Here is a 24177-nt window from a genome sequence, read left to right on the forward strand (position 1 = left end):
GAAGACTTCCCTGACCATCCATCAAATGCCCTCGTCCTTCATCTCTTTCTTCAGGCATTTTATGCTTGTACAGCATCTGTCAGTGTGGAATTGTGTGTTTATTTACGTGTACATTACTTGTCTCCATGGGGCAGGGCATGGTTGTTTAGGTTCGGTCTCTGCACAGTGCTTGGCACAGAGCAGGCATTTGTAAAAAATATTTTTAACTGAATGAATGAACTTGAGTCATATTTACCATGACTTCACTGAGATCTTTTGTCTCTTCCATGTGACTGCTCATGTCATTTCTCCTTACATGGAACCACTTTCCTCTTTCTTTTAAAAGCCCAGACCTTGTGTTTTAATGTCTACCATTCCCCCAACTTTGCATCTGCATCCACACTCCACCCTCAATCTGCCCTCCCAACCCCCTTGCCTGTGGTTTCCTATCATGACTTGCATTCTCATGGAATTTACCCCATAATCACTGGATTTACCACTTGTCCGGCTTCTTTGGATGGATGCTTATTCACACCTTCTTTTTATCTCTTTACCTCACCTTTCCTTCTTAGATATGCCTATCAGGTTTTCCTGGTTCTGAGCTCATAGCCTGAAAGCCTAAGAGCCCTTGACCCCATCTAGGCTTCTGAAATCTCGAACCTAATTTCCATCTACCCCATTATTACCTAGCTTGCTCCGAAAGGGAGATTCAACACAGCTAACCTCTTTCAGACACCTGGGTTCACACTGTTCTCCTTTGAGGCTGGCCTACCAACACTTGTCACTTATATCACACATGTAGACTTGAATTTCCAGTAAGATTTTGAAGTTACATTCTATATATAATAAGCCCACTACTTATTTACTTACTTATGTATTTATTTATTCAAGCACTATGTTAACACGGTAACTCAAAACACTAAATCTAAGCCTTTGGGAGCATCAGAAGGTCTCTTTTTGTTCTACCAAGAATTGGAGCTTTAGTTTTATTTATACTTTGACACTACAGCCAGTTACCCTGGGAACTGTCAAGTGTGTTCGTAGCAATGTGGACTGAAAACAAATCTCCAAGTGTTAGCCACATGGGGTACATTTTATTTCAGCAGTAAATTTAATTTTTTTTGGTTTCGTTTCCATAATGGGCATAGCTTCGAGAACTCATTTCTATGACATATGGAATTTCTCCATGCTTTGGGAACTGGAACATGTGTGTCAATAAAAGAGACCCCTCTCTCACATTCCAGCCCTTCAGCAATCTCCCCATCAGCTTTGTCAACTGTCTGGTCCTCTGATAATCAGAGCACTGCTCCCTCTGAAGGGCTGGGTGCACATGCCCTGGAATGGAATTATTAATAGTATCTCTAGTTACTCCACAGAGGCCATTCTCTTCATTTCTTAAATAAATCAATGGATTTTCTGCCCTTTTTCTAAAATCCTTATTTTACAGTGAAAATTGGTTATCTTAAAATGGAATTTTCTTTTTTTATTATGTATTTTTAAAATTCATTGCTCTATCTTCAGCATCTAGAAGACTACCTGGCAATTGTAAGCACTCTAAATATTTACTGGAAACATAAATGAACATCTCCTCCTTCCTTAAGATGTTAAAGACCAATATCTTTGACATTGCCAATACGATGCTGCATCACTCATCTCTGCTTAGTAAAATAAATTTTTCTTTATTTAAATAAACTGTTCATTTACATTTACTTACAAAAAGCAATATAAGTAAAAGTGGTACTTCTGTAATAATATTTTTCCTTTGGTTGTAAAAGAAATAGATACTTAGAGAAAATTTAGAAGATAGCTAATCCCATCAACCAGAGCTAATCACTGCTAACATTTTGGTATATTTCCTTTCGGCTGTCTTAATGGGCAAATCTCCAAATAATCTTCTTTATATAAATAATTTTGCATCCCAAAATGTGGTATCTGATGTAAGCATTGTTTCATGTCATTAAACATTTTTCATAAACATGATTTTTCATGGTTTCTTAATATTCTTCCCTATATATGGATGTCTATATACATGTATTACTTTAATTGTCCTATCTTTAGGCATATATATGATGTACATTATTATGATATATCACATATTGTAAATTATTTTATATTAATAATCTAAATTATATATTAGAAAATGTTATACTATATTGTGTTATAATGTGTATATATATATTTTTAATAGATCTTTATTGGAGTATAACTGCTTCACAATACTGTGTTAGCTTCTGTTGCACAACAAAGCAAATCAGCCATATGCATACACATGTCCCCATAACCCATCCCTCTTGAGTCTCCCTCCCATAGTCCCTATCCCACCCCTCTAGGTCCTTCCAAAGTACAGAGCTGATCTCCCTGTGCTATTCTGCTGTTTCCCACCAGCCAACTATTTTACATTCGGTAGTGTATATATTTCGATGCTACTCTCACTTCGCTCCAGCTTCCCCCTCCCACCCCAAGCATATGTATATAACACTTTCATTTCCCCACCTTTAGACATTTAGACTGTTAACAGATTACTCCACAGTATTTTTTTGGTGTGTGTACCTTAAGTTCTGTACACATTTCAGATGATTTCTTTAGAACAGATTCTTAGAAGTAGAATCACTGTGTTAAAGGATATGAATATTTTTAAGACTCTTGACCTGCATTGCTAAATTACGTATTTAGAAATGTTGAAATAATTTAGTCTGACTAGAAATGTGTGAAAGTGTCTAAACTCCCTTACTCTAGCTAGCACTGATTATTGCCTTTTTAAAAATGGATTAAAAAGGTACTGTTATTTTAATTTCAATTTTTTAATCTTGACTACTAATGAGGCTGAATACTTTTTCTGCACTCAAAGTCTCCTTTGAATTATTTGCTCATGTCTTTGGCCCACGGATTATTGATTTGCACGAACCCACAGTATCTTAAGGATATTAAACTTGTCTTTCATACTTGTTACACATATTTTCAAGTTACTAAATAGATTTTGTTTTATACATTTTATATTTTTTGTAGTTAAATATATTAATCTTCTACTCTTAGACATTACTTACAGGTTTAATCAGAAAAAAAAAGAAAAAAGAAAAATAAATAAAGAAAGGAAGAAAGGAAGGAAGGAAGGAAGAAAAAGAAAGAGAAAGAAAGAAAGAAAGAAAGGAAGAAAGAAAGAAAGAAAGAAAGAAAGAAAGAAAGAAAGAAACAAAGAAACAAAGAAAGAAGGAAAGAAAGAAAGGAAGAAAGAAGGAAAGAAAGAAAAGCATGTACAAAGGATAATGTAACAAATACTCATGACCTTGTGGGCCAAATTTAACAAATGCTAATACTTTGCTTCTGATTTTTTAAAAACAAAATTATAGATGAAATTGAGATCTCCTTAATTTTCTTCCCAGTAACATTTCCCTCCTTCCTTTCCCCAGTTCCTCGTTATCCAGAGGCAATGCCATCATGAATTTGGTGTGATGCTAAATATGCTGTTGTATTTTTATCACAAGTATATGTACGCATAAATAATGCATAATACTGCTCAGTGTGTTTTAAAAATTTATGCAAGCTATCATACTATTCATATCATACTTTTGCAACTTGCTTATTAAAAATCAATATTATGTTTTTAAGATTTATTCCATGTTACTACACATAGGTCTAATTAATTCACTTTCACTGCCTGTGTAGCATGACTATATCACATTTTTCTGTGCCCTTCTAATGATGAACATCTGCATTGTTCCTGATTTTTTGGCACAAACAATGTTCAGGTAATATCTGTATATGTCTTCTGGTGCAAGTATGTGAGAGTTTCACCTAGAAATGTAATTGCAAGATAGTAGGGTACATGAATTTATAATATAACCAGCTATTGCCAGATTGCCCTTTTAAAAAGGTTGTAAAGGAAAATTTGTCTTAAACCTTGTCTAGGACAGAACATTTTTATATGTTATAATATAAAACCTCCTTGTGGAAAGAAATGAGCATTTCTTACTTAAATGTTCTGAAAGAAAGAAAGAAAGAAAGAAAGAAAGAAAGAAAGAAAGAAAGAAAGAAAGAAAGAAAGAAAGAAAGGAGGGAGGGAGGGAGGGAAAGGAAGGAAGGAAGGGAAGAAAGAAAGATATGTGAGGTGATGGATATGTTAATTAACTAGATAGGGGGGATCCTTTGTGGGGGAAAATGCTTAAGGGTTTTTTTCTGATAAGTTGTAAATGTAATTAAGTAACACTTCTGGAAAGTTACTCACCCACCCTGACTGCCAGCTAGCTGTCATTTATGAATCTAATTATTGACTATATTTTTTTTTCTTAAGTACTTTATTCTTTTTTAAGTAGATAAACCTGATTTGGTCTCATATGTCATGTATGAACATTCCTATATTTTCACATCTTTGCCAAAACTTGTATTGCCACAATTTTTTATTCTTGCCAGTCTGATCATTGTAAATGGTATTTCACCTTTAACATTTTAAATCAATTATTTCAATGAGTTTTAGTGAGTATAAACATCCTTTCTTAGGTGTTTTGGCCACTTGAGTTTTTGTTCAGTGAATTTTCTGTTCATGTTCTTTGCCCAGTTTTCTCTTGGGTTGTTTGTCTCTTCCTTGTTGATGTGTAGGAGAGTTTTGTGTGTTACACATATTTTATTTTGTTTATTTATTGTTTTTAATTTTTAAATTTTATTTTATTTTATTTTTTATACAGTAGGTTTTTATTAGTCATCAATTTTATACACATCAGTGTATACATGTCAATCCCAATCTCCCAATTCATCCCACCACCCCCCTCCCCCCCGCAGCTTTCCCCCCTTGGTGTCCATATATTTGTTCTCTACATCTGTGTCTCAACTTCTGCCATGCAAACCGGTTCATCTGTACCATTTTTCTAGGTTCCACATACATGCGTTAATATACGATATTTATTTTTCTCTTTCTGACTTATTTCACTCTGTATGACAGAATCTAGATCCATCCACGCCTCTACAAATGACTCAATTTCGTTCCTTTTTATGGCTGAGTAATATTCCATTGTATATATGTACCACATCTTCTTTATCCATTCATCTGTCGATGGGCATTTAGGTTGCTTCCATGACCTGGCTGTTGTAAATAGTGCTGCAATGAACATTGGGGCGCATGTGTCTTTTTGAATTATGGTTTTCTCTGGGTATATGCCCAGTAGTGGGATTGCTGGGTCATATGGTAATTCTATTTTTAGTTTTTTAAGGAACCTCCATACTGTTCTCCATAGTGGCTGTATCAATTTACATCCCCACCAACAGTGCAAGAGGGTTCCCTTTTCTCCACACCCTCTCCAGCATTTGCTGTTTGTAGATTTTCTGATGATGCCCATTCTAACTGGTGTGAGGTGATACCTCATTGTAGTTTTGATTTGAATTTCTCTAATGATTAGTGATGTTGAGCAGCTTTTCATGTGGTTCTTGGCCATCTGTATGTCTTCTTTGGAGAAATGTCTATTTAGGTCTTCTGCCCATTTTTGGATTGGGTTGGTTGTTTCTTTAATATTGAGCTGCATGAGCCGTTTATATATTTTGGAGATTAATCCTTTGTCCGTTGATTCATTTGCAAATATTTTCTCCCATTCTGAGGGTTGTCTTTTCATCTTGTTTATGGTCTCCTTTGCTGTGCAAAAGCTTTGAAGTTTCATTAGGTCCCATTTGTTTATTTTTGTTTCTATTTCCATTACTCTAGGAGGTGGATCAAAAAAGATCTTGCTGTGATTTATGTCAAAGAGTGTTTTTCCTATGTTTTCCTCTAAGAGTTTTATAGTGTCCGGTCTTACATTTAGGTCTCTAATCCATTTTGAGTTTATTTTTGTGTATGGTGTTAGGGAGTGTTCTAACTTCATTCTTTTACATGTAGCTGTCCAGTTTTCCCAGGACCACTTATTGAAGAGACTGCCTTTTCTCCATTGTATATCCTTGCCTCCTTTGTCATAGACTAGTTGACCATAGGTGCGTGGGTTTATCTCTGGGCTTTCTATCTTGTTCCATTGATCAGTTTCTGTTTTTGTGCCAGTACCATATTGTCTTCATTACTGTAGCTTTGTAGTATAGTCTGAAGTCAGGGAGTCTGATTCCTCCAGCTCCGTTGTTTTCCCTCAAGACTGCTTTGACTATTTGGGGTCTTTTGTGCCTCCATACAAATTTTAAGATTTTTTGTTCTAGTTCCGTAAAAAGTGCCATTGGTAATTTGATAGGGATTGCATTGAATCTGTATATTGATTTGAGTAGTATAGTCATTTTCACAATATTGATTCTTCCAATCCAAGAACATGGTATATCTCTCCATCTGTTGGTATCATCTTTAATTTCTTTCATTAGTGTCTTATAGTTTTCTGAATACAGGTCTTTTGTCTCCCTAGGTAGGTTTATTCCTAGGTATTTTATTCTTTTTGTTGCAATGGTAAATGGGAGTGTTTCCTTAATTTCTCCTTCAGATTTTTCATCGTTAGTGTATAGGAACGCAAGAGATTTCTGTGCATTAATTTTGTATCCTGCTACTTTACCAAATTCATTGATTAGCTCTAGTAGCTTTCTGGTGGCATTTTTAGGATTCTCTATATATAGTATCATGTCATCTGCAAACAGTGACAGTTTTACTTCTTCTTTTCCAATTTGTATTCCTTTTATTTCTTTTTCTTCTCTGATTGTCGTGGCTAGGACTTCCAAAACTATGTTGAATAATAGTGGTGAGAGTGGACATCCTTGTCTTGTTCCTGGTCTTAGAGGAAATGCTTTCAGTTTTTCACCATTGAGAATGATGTTTGCTGTGGGTTTGTCATATATAGCCTTTATGTTGAGGTAGGTTCCCTCTATGCCCACTTTCTGGAGAGTTTTTATCATAAATGGGTGTTGGATTTTCTCAAAAGCTTTTTCTGCATCTATTGAGATGATCATATGGTTTTTGTTTTTGTTTTTTTTAAAAAATTAATTAATTAATTAATTAATTTTTGGCTGTGTTGGGTCTTCATTTCTGTGCGAGGGCTTTCTCTAGTTGCGGTGAGCGGGGGCCACTCTTCATCACGGTGCGCAGGCTTCTCACTATCGCGGCCTCTCTTGTTGTGGAGCACAGGCTCCAGACGCGCAGGCTCAGTAGTTGTGGCTCACGGGCCTAGTTGCTCCGCGGCATGTGGGATCTTCCCAGACTAGGGCTCGAACTCGTGTCACCTGCATTGGCAGGCGGATTCTCAACCACTGCACCACCAGGGAAGCCCGATCATATGGTTTTTATTCTTCAATTTGTTAATATGGTGTATCACATTGATTGATTTGCATATATTGAAGAATCCTTGCATCCCTGGGATAAATCCCACTTGATTATGGTGTATGATCATTTTAATGTGTTGTTGGATTCTGTTTGCTAGTATTTTGTTGAGGATTTTTGCATCTATATTCATCAGTGATATTGGTCTGTAATTTTCTTTTTTTGTAGTATCTTTGTCTGTTTTGGTATCAGGGTGATGGTGGCCTCATAGAATGAATTTGGGAGTGTTCCTTCCTCTGCAATTTTTTGGAAGAGTTTGAGAAGGATGGGTGTTAGCTCTTCTCTAAATGTTTGATAGAATTCACCTGTGAAGCCATCTGGTCCTGGACTTTTGTTTGTTGGAAGATTTTTAATCACAGTTTCAATTTCATTACTTGTGATTGGTTTGTTCATATTTTCTATTTCTTCCTGGTTCAGTCTTGGAAGGTTATACCTTTCTAAGAATTTGTCCATTTCTTCCAGTTTGTCCATTTTATTGGCATACAGTTGCTTGTAGTAGTCTCTAAGGATGCTTTGTATTTCTGCTGTGTCTGTTGTAACTTCTCCTTTTTCATTTCTGATTTTATTGATTTGCGTCCTCTCCCTCTTTTTCTTGACGAGTCTGGCTAATGGTTTATCAATTTTGTTTATCTTATCAAAGAACCAGCTTTTAGTTTTATTGATCTTTGCTACTGTTTTCTTTGTTTCTATTTCATTTATTTCTGCTCTGATCTTTATGATTTCTTTCCTTCTGCTAACTTTGGGTTTTGTTTGTTCTTCTTTCTCTAGTTCCTTTAGGTGTAAGGTTAGATTGTTTGCTTGAGATTTTTCTTGTTTCTTGTGGTTGGCTTGTATAGCTATAAACTTCCCTCTTAGAACTGTTTTTGCTGCATCCCACAGGTTTTGGATCGTCATGTTTTCATTGTCATTTGTCTCTAGGTACTTTTTGATTTCGTCTTTGATTTCTTCAGTGATCTCTCAGTTATTTAGTAACATATAGTTTAGCCTCCATGTGTTTGTGTTTTTTACATTTTTTTTCCGTGTAATTCATTTCTAATCTCATAGTGTTGTGGTCAGAAAAGATGCTTGATATAATTACAATTTTCTTAAATTTTCTGAGGCTTGATTTGTGACCCATGATGTGATCTATACTGGAGAATGTTCCATGTGCACTTGAGAAGAAAGTGTAATCTGCTCTTTTTGGATGGAATGTCCTATAAAAATCAAATAAATCTATCTGGTCTATTGTGTCATTTAAAGCTTCTGTTTCCTTATTTATTTTAATTTTGGATGATCTGTCCATTGGTGTAAGTGAGGTGTTAAAGTCCCCCACTATGATTGTGTTACTGTCGATTTCCTCTTTTATAGCTGTTAGCAGTTGCCTTATGTATTGTGGTGCTCCTATGTTGGCTGCATATATATTTATAACTGTTATACCTTCTTCTTGGATTGATCCCTTGATCATTATGTAGTGTCCTTCCTTGTCTCTTGTAATAGTCTTTATTTTAAAGTCTATTTTGTCTGATATGAGAATTGCTACTCCAGCTTTCTTTTGATTTCCATTTGCATGGAATATCTTTTTCCATCCCCTCACTTTCAGTCTGTATGTGTCCCTAGGTCTGAAGTGGGTCTCTTGTAGACAGAATATATGTGGGTCTTGTTTTTGTATCCATTCAGCAAGCCTGTGTCTTTTGGTTGGAGCATTTAATCCATTCACGTTTAAGGTAATTATTGATATGTATGTTCCTATGACCATTTTCTTAATTGTTTTGGGTTTGTTTTTGTAGGTCCTTTTCTTCTCTTGTATTTCTCACTTAGAGAAGTTCCTTTAGCATTTGTTGTAGAGCTGGTTTGGTGGTGCTGAATTCTCTTAGCTTTTGCTTGTCTGTAAAGCTGTTGATTTCTCCTTCAAATCTGAATGAGATCCTTGCCGGGTAGAGTAATCTTGGTTGTAGGTTCTTCCCTTTCATTACTTTAAGTATATCATGCCACTCCCTTCTGGCTTGTAGAGTTTCTGCTGAGAAATCAGCTGTTAACCTTATGGGAGTTTCCTTGTATGTTATTTGTCATTTTTCCCTTGCTGCTTTCAATACTTTTTCTTTGTCTTTAATTTTTGCCAGTTTGATTACTATGTGTCTCGGCGTGTTTCTCCTTGGGTTTATCTTGTATGGGGCTTGCTGCGTTTCCTGGACTTGGGTGGCTATTTCCTTTCCCATGTTAGGGAAGTTTTCGACTATAATCTCTTCAAATATTTTCTTGGGTCCTTTCTCTCTCTCTTCTCCTTCTGGGACCCCTATAATGCGAATGTTGTTGCGTTTAATGTTGTCCCAGAGGTCTCTTAGGCTGTCTTCATTTCTTTTCATTCTTTTTTGTTTATTCTGTTCTGCAGCAGTGTATTCCACCATTGTGTCTTCCAGGTCACTTATCCGTTCTTCTGCCTCAGTTATTCTGCTATTGATTCCTTCTAGTGTAGTTTTCATTTCAGTTATTGTATTGTTCACCTCTGTTTGTTTGTTCTTTAATTCTTCTAGGTCTTTGTTAAACATTTCTTGCATCTTCTCGATCTTTGCCTCCATTCTTTTTCCGAGGTCCTGGATCATCTTCACTATCATTATTCTGAATTATTTTTTGGAAGGTTGCCTATCTCCACTTCATTTGGTTGTTTCTCTGGGGTTTTATCTTGTTCCTTCATCTGGTACATAGCCCTCTGCCTTTTCATCTTGTCTATCTTTCTTTGAATGTGGTTTTTGTTCCACAGGCTGCAGGATTATAGTTCTTCTTGCTTATGCTGTCTGCCCTCTGGTGGATGAGGCTATCTAAGAGGATTGTGCAAGTTTCCTGATGGGAGGAACTGGTAGTGGGTAGAGCTGACTGTTGCTCTGGTGGGCAGAGCTCAGTAAAACTTTAATCCGCTTGACTGTTGATGGGTGGGGCTGGGTTTCCTCCCTGTTGATTGTTTGGCCTGTGGCAATCCAACACTGGAGCCTACCTGGGCTCTTTGGTAGGGCTAATGACAGACTCTGGGAGGGCTCACACCAAGGAGTACTTCCCAGAACTTCTGCTGCCAGGGTCCTTGTCCCCACGGTGAGCCACAGCCACCCCCTGCCTCTGCAGGAGACTCTCCAACACTAGCAGGTAGATCTGGTTCAGTCTCCTATGGGGTCACTGCTCCTTCCCCTGGGTCCCGATGCGCACACTACTTTGTGTGTGCCCTCCCAGAGTGGAGTCTCTGTTTCTCCCAGTCCTGTCGAAGTCCTGCAATCAAATCCCACTAGACTTCAAAGTCTGATTCTCTAGGAATTCCTCCTCCCATTGCCGGAACCCCAGGTTGGGAAGCTTGACGTGGGGCTCAGAACCTTCACTCCAGTGGGTGGACTTCTGTGGTATAAGTGTTCTCCAGTCTGTGGTCACCCGCCCAGCAGTTATGGGATTTGATTTTACTGTGATTGTGCCCCTCCTACCGTCTCATTGTGGCTTCTCCTTTGTCTTTGGATGTGGGGTATCTTTTTTGGTGTGTTCCAGAGTCTTCCTGTTGATGATTGTCCAGCAGCTAGTTGTGATTCTGGTGTTCTCACAAGAGGGAGGGAAAGCATGTCTTTCTACTCCGCCATCTTGGTTCAGGGCCCTTACACATATTTTAAGTAACTTCTCCCAGGTTGTGCTTGCCTTTTAACTTTGTTGTGGTGTAATTTGTCATACAGAAATTTAAACTTTTTATGTACTCGAATCTATTCATATTTCCTTTATGATTTCTGTTCACTTAGGTCTTAAATTCTTTCTTATCCTGAAGTCACAAAGACAACTATGGCTATTTTCTTCTAATTGTTGTAAAGTTTCATTGATTACATTTAGAGCTTTATCTGGAGTTAGTTTATTTATTATAGTGTCTAAGTGGGATCTAATTTTATCTTTTCCATCTGAAAAGTCACATGTCCCCCATACTATTTTTAAAATATTTTATTTTCTCCTCACTGATTGGAAATCTCCTTTCTATCATCTACCAAGTGTCCATATATGCTTGGAACTATCTCTGGACTCTTTATTCCTTATTAGTATTAATTTAACCCTATAGCAATAATCACCTCCTCATCTTATTGTGCTTTTAGAATAAGTTTTCATTTCCTAGTAGAAAAATTTTCTCCTCTCTGTTCTTTTTCAGAACTGTTTTTGTTATTCTCAAATCTAGGATCACTTTGTCAAACGCTATGAAGAAATTCTGTTGCTATTATGATTGGAAATATATTGTATTTATGATTTGAGAGAAAATTTCCATTTGTGTAATCAGTGTTTCTAGCCATGAGAAGGGCATATCTTTCCATTAATCCAGGTTTAAAAAAAATGTTTTTATTACTATTTAAAATTAAGAAAAGTAGTCAAGATAGGTAGGTTATATTCCCATAACAAACACAGAAACTTCTGTCTTTAACAAAACAGATGATTGTTCCTTCATCATGCGAAGTGTGTGGTGGGTCTGGGTGGCTCTCCAGAGCAGCAGTCCTCTATGTGGTAGTTTGGGATTCCAGGCTGTGTCCATCTTCTGGCAACTCAATATCAACATTTGCTTCTGCAGTCCCCATGGTAGGGGAAGAAAGGGAAGATGGAGAATGGAACACTGGCTTTGAAAAGCTTCTGCCTGGAGTGACACATATCCCTTCTCATATATCATTGGCTGAAGCAAGTCACATGACCAAGGCTTACTTCAAGAGGCAGGGAATTGTAATCTTACAAGCTAGAGTAGAGAAAACCCAGATATATTGGTGGTGGTCCTGATGTCACCATGGTGTATGCTCGTGCTCTAGCTCTGCCACTGACTAGGTAGGTAACCTACGACAGGTCCCTATGCTTGCAATTTTAACATCTGGAAAATGACAGGATTTATTTACTTATTCAATTGATACTCATCATTTATTGAGAGCCTACCATGTGTCAGGCACTGTGTGACCCTGGAAATATAATGGTAAACATAGTGCATCCCTTGCCCTCAAGCAGTTTACAATGTTAATAGATACCTTACTGTTGATTTTCAGTTCTAAAATTCCAAGATTTTATTAAAAAGAATTCTCAATAACAAACCCTCCAGAGCATTATATTCTAGAGACTTAGGCATTTTTTCAGAAGTGTTTTCCTTTTTTGTATACCCGAATCCAGTTGGCTGCAGTATTAATTCTATCACAGCAACAGATACACACATGCCCATCATTTTCAAATCACTAGTGTATGTACAGACTGGCACATATGGTGAAAAGAAGAAAGCAGACTTTGGACCATTCTCACAGCTATTGTGAATTTCATGGGAAGAACACTTCATAAAATAAAGGGAGTAGAAAATCAATTTGATTGAGAAATACCCAGGCCGATAAACTTTGTCACACAATGCACATTCCAGACATCAAAGTTTTTCTATTACTTATGAATAAACCAAATTATAAAGTTTTAAAAAATTATAAAACATTTTGGTTTGCAGTTAATTTTTCCCTAGAGGAATATTTATTGGTATGAAATAGAAGAAATATGAATAAGTATACTTGTGAGCATGCACAAAAGTGGTTTGCCAAGTTTTTGGGTTTTTTTTCAACCTCTTAGGACTTGAAGCAGTCTGCCGAGGTTTAATTTACATGTTCCCTCTAGTTAAACTACAGTTCACAATGAAACATTTATAAGAATTTGAGGCACTGTCTTTAAACATGATACAAAACTTTAAAATTTGCAGGAAATATGCAAAGAATTCCATTCTACTTTGCGTTGATGCAACTATGGCATTTCCTTTATTCTTAATACTACATGTCTAATTCTTAAAGCAAAGCCAAAAAATAGTGATGCAGTAATTGGGTGTGGCTTCAGTGTCTTACAGACCATACTAACTAAACTTCTGATTAATCACACCCATTTCTCATCTTTTTACAATCCTTCAGCACTTAAGAGATATTGAGTTTGTTTCACAATGTAACAGTTATTGATTAATTTGCTAGTTGTTTGTACTTTGAGTTTATTTAATATTAGTATGTTTGTTCCCCTTCTCAATAGTAAAACAAGGACAAAGACCACAATCATATACTCTCAGAATCTCTGGTTTGATCAGTAAGCATCCAATGCTTATTATTGGGTTTTCTTGAAGGCAAAATAAGGATAATCAGATCTCTGAGTATGAGAAGGACTTACAGAAGCTGGCAATTTACTAAGGAGAGATCAATAACCATTCTCTATTCTCATTATCCATGTTCTTCCCAAGTTATCCAATCTACTGTCATGACATCAAGTGCTATCTTTGACTCCCAAATCCATTATCTCCAGTCATGTCCTTCTTCCTGAAGTCCACAGTGGCAATTCAACCACCATCACGACCTGGCTATCTACACAAACCACTCACACTCAAAATATGTAAGCCAGAATGATTTATCTTCTTCCTCCACATCAGCTTCCTTTGTGGTCTCTCTTTTTCAAGATGGTGCCATCATCCATTGGCCACACAATGCACCTGGAGTCATCCTTGGTTCTTTCAATTTCCTTATCAGGCACCAAGTCCTGTTGATTCTGTTTCTTTAATGGCTCTTGAATCCATCCTCTTCCTACAACTTCCAACTTTAGTTCAGGCCTTCATTTCCTACCTGACTACAGTAGTTGCTTCCTTTGTAGTCTTCCTGTCTCCAGTCAGGCTTCCTCTAATCATTCTCCCCGTACCCAGGCCTGTGACCTTTCTCATGGGCAGATCTGATCACGGCAGTGAACGTCCACTTCTGGTTACACTCTGTTGACTGGATAGGCGTAGTTCCACATTCTGGTCCTTTCCCAGTGCAAGGGCCTGCTCAGGAGGTCTCGGCCAACTGTGTCCTGAGAGTGATGCCCCTGTTTCCACACCCCTAAAATGCTCTGCCTCACATCATCCTTGTCTGCCTCACCAGAGCTCTTTCCCACCCTGACCTTCCTGTTCACCTTGTCTTCCTTTTCTAGCTTTGTGGTGACAGCAGAGGGCAAGGTGATGAGAGGAAGTACGGAGGGATGAAATGAAAAGCACCAAAGAACCTGGACCTTGATTCCCCAATGCTCTTTCCTTTTCAGTCCTAGAGTTGTCTGTCTTCTTTTGTAAAATGTTTTCTATTCCGTATCATGTGTGTGGTTTTTGTGTGGCTCTGAGTGGGCAGTATTATGTCAGTCTGGGAGCCTCAAAGGGCAGTGACCTTGTCTACTGATATCACTAGGTCCTAAGTCCACGATAGGATGACATGTAAATCATTACTTAGTGTTTTCTAATAATAAAAGAAAATAGAGGAATGAAGGGAAAAAACTGAACTATCAAGAAAAGGCAAACAATTTCAAGCTAATCTTGAATCTTGGTTTAAAATAACATGTCCAAGGAAAAAAGCATTTACCTTCTGCTGTGGGAATGTGGACTCCATCATGGCTGTTTCAAAGCTGTGAGCACCCTCTGCCTGGGTCTTCTCCCACAGAGCTCTGAGAAATTGCACAGAACGGCTCTGTATGGACAGGGGCTCAGGAAACAGGCTCTGAAAGGGCATTAATGACAGAAACGTGACATGTTATCTCTTGTCCTAACAGTATTGCTTGATTGACTGCAAAGCGCTATTAGGCTTGGTCTGAACTTAAAAATGGTTTAAATTTAAATAAAGCTACAGGGAAATCTGTCTTGAAGATCAAACATATGGTACATTCCATGTTTTTTATTTCTTAACAGAAAATTTAACTTAAATAGGATTTTTAAGACAGTTGATATTGATCTCTTTAAATATGCCTAACCTTTGTAATGTAGTATTTACTGCAATCATTTCTCAAGCATGTTACTTAATTGGAAAATGGTTAATATTAATATATATATTTATTTTTCAAAAATCTGAGAATTAAGGTATAAAATTAAAACAAATATCAAGAGTACAAATAGAGTACAAATATCAAGTTTATTTATACAGAGTAAATCATGAAGAATAGACATTAAATAACCAAGAGTCCATTATTCAATTGCTCAGATGTGAACAGCATGAGTGGGGGGGTTGGGGAAACACAAACATTTTCGGTTATAAAATGTGTAATGGCTGAATATTCTTAGAGCTTTAAGATATTCTCAGTTTGGGAAAATTAGATTGTTTATGTAAAAAAAGAATCACATTTACATATATATCATTCAAGCCAATGAAAATAAATTTTTTTTTAACATCTTTATTGGAGTATAATTGCTTTACAATGGTGTGTTAGTCTCTGCTTTATAACAAAGTGAATCAGCTATACATATACATATATCCCCATATCTCATCCCTCTTGCATCTCCCTCCCTCCCTCCCTATCCCACCCCTCTAGGTGGTCACAAAGCACTGAGCTGATCTCCCTGTGCTATGTGGCTGCTTCCCACTAGCTATCTATTTTATGTTTGGTAGTGTATATATGTCCATGCCACTCTCTCACTTCATCCCAGCTTACCCTTCCCCCTCCCCGTACCCTCAAGTCCATTCTCTACGTCTGCGTCTTTATTCCTCTCCTGCCCCTAGGTTCTAAAATTTTCAAAGGAAGATTTAAACTGTTTGTATGTTTACTAACCAATTATGTGTTTAACAGTTATTTACATGTTGTGATGTTATATCTATGAACGTGAGAAGTGTCTCAATTCAAGGGAACAATTTTATAAAAACATATAGAACATAAAAGGCACAAAATTATACACACACACACATAAAATACCATATATATTATCCTTTATGTGTGAGGTATAATAAAATAATGATTTTGCCTTATAAAATCCCATTTTCTATGTCAGTGACTGTCCAAACATTGACTTATAAGACTCTCTAGGTGGTCTTTGTGTACAAAGTTTCTATTTAGTAAGTGAATAACAATTTTTTTTTCCCAGAAAAATCTTATTGTTATCCTCAAGGTGAGCTGCTTCTTATACTGAGTGGGAAAAGGCGGAGTATCTTATACCCCGAGTAAGTTGCCCACAGATTTAAAAAGCTTAAGAGCAGTAACAGATTGATTGTGAAACCCAAAATGTGGACACATGCTTTGCTGAGCACCTGAAACTATCACAACATTGTTAATCAGCTATACTCCAATATAAAATAAAAAGTTAAAAAAAATGTGGACACATCTGGGAATTTCTTGATTATTATCAGAAACTTATACAGCATATGACCTTTCACTTAAAGAAGAGCAGGGCCTGACTTAATTAATCATCATTCCAAAGAGGTCCATTTAGACTGGAATCTGTTAATTTGAGAACTGCATGAAGGCGTAAACTGAGAGAGAAGGGGAAGAGTCTGGCCCAGTATACAAGGCTAGCACTGGGTTTGTAACTATCAAGTCAAAGATTTGATTTTTATTTACCCCAAAGTCAGGCTTCATCCAGATCACATAATATCAAAGGTGTGGAAGAAGAAAGGAAACATTATAGTAAAAAGAACAAAGAAGAAAAGCAGCATAAACGTATATTTTTTGGTGAGTTTGCTCAAAGAGAAAAACAAAGAATCAGACTAAGTCAATAAAATAAGACTGAAGGAGCAAAAATAAAATCAAGGTTTCTTGGTTTGTTTTCAGAAAACTGACAACTGTTAAGAACAAAGCCAAAGATGAAACCAATTACAAAATCACTGATGAAAACCATTTGAAAAACATTAGTAAAGTAGAAGAAGAATAAGGTCATTATTTCAAGAAAAGGAAGAAAAATCAATGCTGTTTTTTATATTCATATACAATTTGATTCACATCAAAATGTGAGCTGTTCTCATCAAGGAGCCATGATGAATGTGAATTATACACACCTGCTGAAATAGGAACATGATCTGGATCCACGGCTGAGGTTCTTGGCTGATGAGAATAAAACTGGATTTACTGTAGAGGCAATAATGACCCTTTAGGGAGCAAGTGAAGAACAGCTTTGCTACACAACTTCTAACAGAATCTAGAAACAAATACACATAGCATTAAACATTAGATTCTTTCCAGAGTTACACCTTATACTTCAACATACAAACATCTTTAGAAATACATTCCTTAGTTTTCACTCTGTGAGCTAATAACTTCAAACAACTATCGATTTGGGAGTAGATCCATTTCATGGAATGTAGACTTAAGTGTAGCTGCTTTAAGCAAGTTGTATTCTATTCCTCTTTTTCTTTTGATTAACAATGGATGAGAAGTCTCCAAGCAACTTGCATGGGAGGAAAAAACCTCTTACCAATAGAAAGGGAGATAGGTGTCATTTCCATATGATTGGGAACTTTGAAATAACCTGGGAAGCACAAACAAATGGGTGAAGGAAACCGAGGCATTTTCTGGGCAGTGATGGTGTGCCATGACCAGGGCCACTGTTCTCTTGGTTGTACAGAGGCCACAGAAACAACCCCCAGAATAACTCTGGCCAGGGGGTGGCTTCCTGTGAACTGTCCTGGCTCGAAAAGGTTATTTCATCTTGAAGAGCTTCAGTAGGGAAACTTAAAGAGATCATCCTTTAGGAACAAGAAAGTGGGGGAGCATGGTGGTGGTGGCATAGAGCAGAGATGGTGAGGAGCCATGTTTAGGAGCCATTTAATTTTTACAGCCCTACAAGATGGGTGTTGCTGTTTCTATTTTAAGTAGGAGGAAACTTAGCCCATTAAAGGGTCAGCTTAGTGAACCACTGTGACTGCCTTGTTCACCACTATGACCTTGGCACGTGGCACACAATAGATGCTCTAAAGAGAGTGTCTGGAGAGATGAATGATGCTCAAGGATCCAGAAAATATTGCTCAAGTTTGCCCTATCTGTGGCAGAACCAGGATTCGAACTCAGCCAAACTGTTGCCACGTTGGGATGCTTTAGGCTCTACCATACTGGGAATTTTTAAATCTGTAGAGTCATATCGATAGCTCATGGGGTATTTATTGTTTCAGAATTAATCTGACATGTTAAATGAAATATTTTGAAAATAAATAGATTAATTATGCCCTACTATTAAAAATGGAAATGGACTAGAGTTTATTAAAAGCTGATGGGAGTTTATTAAAAGCCTATGAGAGTGCATGGGGTTCCCTAGAGAATTATGGGGAGGGGGGAGGCTTATCTGTGCACCATCAGGGCTCAGGTGTGAAGGAATAACAGGCTTTTGGGAAAGAGTTGGGAAGAGTTAAGGGAGGGTGGCCAATGATAGATTAGAGAAGACGACATTGGAAACAAAACAATAAAGCCACAGGGCAATTTAGAAACATATTTAGAAATCTTAATAAATAATAGCTTTCTGTGTGATTCTGAACCATTGGTATAAAAGAGGACTAGTTTTCATGATGTTAGTTGTTTGGGGGAAATTTAAGCATTCAAAATCTTGTATGAAATCAGAAATCATTTCTGCATTCTGTAGGTGAGTGGATCATGAGATATAAAGAGTGCTTGAAAGTTCAGTGGAAAAGACCAGGAGGCCTGCCACTGACAGGGAAAGAATTCATAGAATAGAATAGACCACAATATCCACTTAAAATTGCTCTATCAGAAATTGTTTGAAAATGGTAATTAAAAATATTTTTTTGGCATTGAAAAATTGAATTTAAGTTAATCAATACTAGAGAAGGCAGAAACCAAGAATTCCATAAGAGCGCATACACAAAAAATGGTTCTATTGGAAATCAATCTAGCTGTAATATACGCATTGAGACAGCACCTTGTTTTGCTTTAACAGAAAGTTTCAAAAGGGAAAAAGATCGTTTGTAAGAACCTGTGCAGTAGCTTGACAGTCCAAGTTGGACTTCGGGCCCCTGCCACGAAAAAAACATTTTAATCTTTTTCCTTCCCCTAAATTACTGCTCGTTCATGTTTTCTTTTGAAAATGAACATCGATTCAATTTATTTTACTTGCCCTGAGCCTACCAGCTTCCTATACACAAACCACAGGGGTCCCTGATCATGGAAAATGGGCAAAGCAGTAGAACAAAGAGACACCTTTACCTAGAAGCATATATACCGGTGATAAAAACACATCAGTTCTGTGATATAAGACTTCTGTTAATGCTTTCAGTAAACTGGATCTGTTTCAATATTTTTCTCATTTTTTTTTTTTTTTCTGAGCTTTGCTGGATTAGAAAGTTTTTTCAACATTAACATTTAGTTGTTAATTTTTCTCTGTAATTTTCTCCCTCCTGTTCATTCCATGGTATTGAATGGTGGGCATGCAATAAATGGTGTTGGATGAATGAATGGGTGTCAGACACTGTGCAGAGACCAAGAGGAGCCATGATTCTGACCTTGCTCTTAAGAAGTTTACAGCCAAATGGGAGAAACACCTATAAACAACAGTTGTAAATTAAGTCCATGGGATAATGGAGGGACACACAGTACCGACCACTCACAGCAATGAGCAGCTATCATCCTTGGGGAACCAGGCGAGGATTCCTGGTGGAGGAAATATTTGAGGTGACCTTGAAAGCTAACCAAGATTTTGAACTTAGAAAAAATGTGAGAGAGACAAGCATTTTAAGAGTAGGGAACACCCTGAAAAAATCGCATAAGGCATGAATATTCAAGGTAATTCCGGGTAGTAAGGTTAGTGTATCTGGGTTATTAAGATACTTTTTATTTATACAATTGATGCCTAAACTGTTATTTATTTTTCTAGATTAAATGTTGAAAAGAGAGAAGGTCATGCTTTGCTAAATATAGAATGCTTCTCATATTCCACCAAATCTGATTGTTATTTCTTTACTTTTGGTAGGTTGTGGCTTATTTTTGTAAAAAAAACAAAATCAAAGGATTTGGTTTGGTCTTTAAAAATACTGAAGTTAACATGAGCAGCAAGAATTGTATAATATAATGTGTTGTAAGTTGAAATACCCAAAACATACACATTACACACATGGATAAATTTAAAGACGTGATACAAAATAAAAGAGCATTTGATCTTTTTTTTAAGTCAAAGTATTTAAGGATCATTTTGGAATTCTTTTCTTCCTCTCACACTTTTCTCCCACAGTTCATATGCTTTTATTCCTACACTGCATTCATTGTACTGTATTAAAATTTTGTTAGCATTTTTTTAAAGAGATTTATTCCAGACTTTTATTTCTTAATTTCTTTTGAGACAGGTCTTCCATTGAAATCACTTTCCAAAAACCCAGATTTATAGAATTGCCATTACATGATGCTATCTTTTTTTAAAAATTTAATTTAATTTAATTTATTTATTTTTGTCTGTGTTGGGTCTCCGTTTCTGTGCGAGGGCTTTCTATAGTTGCGGCAAGCGGGGGCCACTCTTCATTGTGGTGCGTGGGCCTTACACTATCGCGGCCTCTCTTGTTGCGGAGAACAGGCTCCAAACGTGCAGGCTCAGTAATTGTGGCTCACGGGCCCAGTTGCTCTGTGGCATGTGGGATCTTCCCAGACCAGGGCTCGAACCCATGTCCCCTGCATTAGCAGGCAGACTCTCAACCACTGTGCCACCAGGGAAGCCCTTTTTTTTTTTTTTGGCTTCGGTCCTTTTATTTTTTATAAATTTATTTATTTATTTATTTATTTTTGGCATTGGGTCTTTGTTGCTGCACGTGGGCTTTTTTTTTTTTTTTCCCTAGTTGCAGCGAGCAGGGGCTTCTCTTCATTGTGGTGCACAGGCTTCTCGTTGCAGTGGCTTCTCTTGTTGCGGAGCACGGGCTCTAGGCGCATGGGCTTCAGTAGTTGTGGCACGTGGGCTCAGTAGTTGTGGCTCACGGGCTCTAGAGCACAGGCTCAGTAGTTGTGGCACATGGGCTTAGTTGCTCCGCAGCATGTGGAATCTTCCCGGACCAGGGCTCCTCCATGTCCCCTGCATTTGGCAGGTGAATTCTTAACCACTGCACCACCAGGGAAGTCCTATGTTAGTATTCTTAAACAAACTTTTGCTTTAGAATACTTTTAGATTTACAGAAAAATTACATATATGTAATTATAATATATAAATGTATAATTATTATATATTTACATATTGTATATAATTACAATATATAGAGAGTTCCCTATATACTATAACCCAGTTTCCCCTCTTATTAACATCTTAAGTTGCTATGAGGGACTTTCCTGGTGGCACAGTGGTTAAGAATCCACCTGCCAATGCTGGGGACATGGGTTCAATCTCTGGTCCTGGAAGATCCCACATGCTGCGAAGCAACTAAGCCCATGTGCCACAACTACTGGGTCTGCGCCCTAGAGCCCACGTGCCACAACTACTGAGCCCGCGTGCTGCAACTACTGAAGCCCGTGCGCCTAGAGCCCAGGCTCCACAGCAAGAGAAGCCACCACAATGAGAAGCCCGCACACCACAACGAAGAGTAGCCCCTGCTCGTCACAACTAGAGAAAGCCCACGTGCAGCAATGAAGACCCAATGCAGCCAAAAAAAAAAGTTAGTATGTACATTTGTTACAAGTAATGAACCAATATTGACACGTTATTATAAACTTAAGTCCATAGTTTATTCAGATTTCCTTAGTCTATACTTAGTGTCTTTCTTCTGTTCCAGGATCCGATTCAGGACACTACACAACATTTACTCATTATGTCTCCTTAGGCTCCTCTTGGCTGTGACAATTTCTCAAACTTTCATTGTTTTTGATGATCTTCACAGTTTTGAAACATTTTGTAAAATGTTTCTCAGTTGGGATTTGTCTGTTTTTCTCATGAATAGACTGAGATTTCGAATTTGGGGGAGGAAAACCACAGAGATAAAGTGCCATTTTCCTCATATCATATGGAGAGTACATTTGATCTACATGACTTATGACTATTGATGTTGACCTTGAACATCTGGTTGAGGTAGTGTTCACCAGATTTCTCCACTGTAAAGTTACTCTTTTTTCCCCCACTTTCCATACTGTACTCTTTGAAAAGAAGTCACAATGTGCAACCCATACTTAAAGAGTGGGGAGTTAGCTTCACCTCCTGAGGGCAGAACAGCTGCATAAATTATGTGGAATTCTTCTGCACAAATCTGTCTCTTCCTCTTCTAGTTATTACATTCAAATGATTTGGCCAATTATTCTATCAGTATGTACTCACAGATATTTATTTTATAATTCAATATTATTTTGTTTATTTTGTTGCACTAACTGTTCCAGCTTTGGCCACAGGGAGCTCTTTCAGTTGGTTCCTGTGTCCATTTGATGTGCTGTCATCATTGTGTGTGTGGTTTTTTATTTGTTTGTTTATCACTTCCTTACTTACATCTCACATACAAGATACTCCAGGCTCAACTTGTATGTTTCCTGCCCTGTCTTAGAATCAGCTGTTTCTCCAAGGACTTCTGGTTCCTTTCACTGGAGAACTGTGTTAGAAACTAAGAGCTAGGTACTAGGTATGTTTGCTGCTACTTGGGTGTCATTGTTCCTTGGCCCCCTAAGGTGACAAAGTGGGGAAATTATGTGTGTATATGTACACATATCTGTTTATAAGTATTTCTACATGCAACCATCTGTATCTATATTAAGCTAAAAATGAGTTCATACCCATGGTTTCAATTCTAATTCATTACCACATGGATCATTTTAGCCTCCACTCCTTGCTTACCTGTAAACTCCCACTTCAACAGTGAGGAGCCTGAGTCACACTCTGTTAGCGTTTTTATCTCTGTCCACTATAAAAGGCAGAGTTCTTTTCCTCTCCCTTTCGCTCTCTTTCCCTCCACTCCTTCCCTTCCACCCTCCTCTCTTTCTCTCTTAAAAATCTTAGTGTATTTTGTACCCACCATAGTACCTGGCATAGAGAAGCCTACCTCAAAACATAACAATGATACTTTATTATACTCTTTCTGATTCCTTCTGGAGCAACAATGATAAAACCAGTAGGATATTCCCATAATGAGAAAATAATGAGAAATTATAATAGTAATAATACAATACTAATTTTCATGTTGAAATTTTATCTTACATTTAACTAAACATTCCACATTGTCACATCTGGCATGAAAGATATAGCTATTTGTTTATTTATTTATTTTTATTTTTTAGTTGCATCCGGTCTTAGTTGCAGCACGTAGGATCTTTTGTTGTGGCATGAGGGCTTCTCTCTAGTTGTAGTGCACAGGCTTCTCTCTAGTTGTGGCATGTGGGTTTTCTCTCTACAGAGCACATGGGCTCTGTAGCTTGTGGCACGTGGGCTCTCTAGTTGAGGCATGCAGGCTCAGTAGTTGCAGCACGCAGGCTTAGTTAGTTGTCCCGCAGCATGTGAGATCTTAGTTTCCCGACCAGGGATTGAACCCACGTCCCCTGCATTGGAAGGCGGATTCTTTACCACTGGACAACCAGGGAAGTCCTGAGATATAGCTATTTGTTAATGTGAACATTCTTCCTTAGCTTAGCCACTTGTATTTTAGCTATACTTCAGATGCTAGTAATCTTGTTATGATCTTGGTAAAGAAACACTCCTTTACTCATTTTATGGTTGTAAAATATTAATGTAAAAAAAGTTAGAAATCTAGAAAGTCTACCAATTAACATTCTAGAAAACATTTTAAAATTAGAAATAGTACTAAATGATATCATAATGTTTCAGAAGTGGGATATAGTCTACAGCCATACTACCCTGAAAGCACCCTATCTCGTCAGAAAGGAGTTATAATTTATAATAATATTTTTAAAGTCTAGTGGAAATTCAAAAAGCAATACTCATAGCAGACAAAATAGACTTTAAAATAAAGACTATTATAAGAGACAAGGAAGGACACTACATAATGATCAAGGGATCAATCCAAGAAGAAGATATAACAATTGTAAATATCTATGCACCCAACATAGGAGCACCTCAATACATAAGGCAAATGCTAACAGCCATAAAAGGGGAAATCGACAGTAACACAAAATAGTATGGGACTTTAATACCCCACTTACACCATTGGACAGATCATCCAAACAGAAATTAATAAGGAAACACAAGCTTTAAACTCATTAGACCAAATGGACTTAATTGATATTTATAGGACATTCCATTAAAAAACAACAGAATACACTTTCTTCTCAAGTGCAAACAGACT

General features: G+C 37.3%; 1 protein-coding gene and 2 long non-coding RNA genes across 11 annotated transcripts in view; 2 read left to right on the plus strand and 1 right to left on the minus strand.

Moving 5' to 3' along the window:
* VEPH1 (ventricular zone expressed PH domain containing 1) overlaps nucleotides 1-24177 on the minus strand; it is a 298073-nt gene that overhangs the window by 115304 nt on the left and 158592 nt on the right. For all 9 annotated transcript variants that reach the window (XR_014262903.1, XR_014262904.1, XR_014262905.1 and 6 more), the window contains 2 exons: nucleotides 16981-17120; nucleotides 14587-14721 (listed from right to left, as the gene is read on the minus strand). Coding sequence is in view for 6 of the 9 variants with exons in the window: in XM_082459535.1 (XP_082315661.1) it covers nucleotides 14587-14721; nucleotides 16981-17120 (275 nt within the window). In the remaining 3 variants the exon portion in view is untranslated. The remainder of the gene's footprint in view (nucleotides 1-14586; nucleotides 14722-16980; nucleotides 17121-24177) is intronic.
* LOC309659751 overlaps nucleotides 1-24177 on the plus strand; it is a 701522-nt gene that overhangs the window by 110744 nt on the left and 566601 nt on the right. The window lies entirely within an intron of this gene.
* LOC309659736 overlaps nucleotides 1-24177 on the plus strand; it is a 457573-nt gene that overhangs the window by 27375 nt on the left and 406021 nt on the right. The gene's annotated exons all lie outside the window — the stretch shown is intronic.

Source organism: Balaenoptera physalus, assembly GCF_965194825.1.
Source record: "Balaenoptera physalus genome assembly, chromosome: 4".
Lineage (NCBI taxonomy): Eukaryota > Metazoa > Chordata > Mammalia > Artiodactyla > Balaenopteridae > Balaenoptera > Balaenoptera physalus.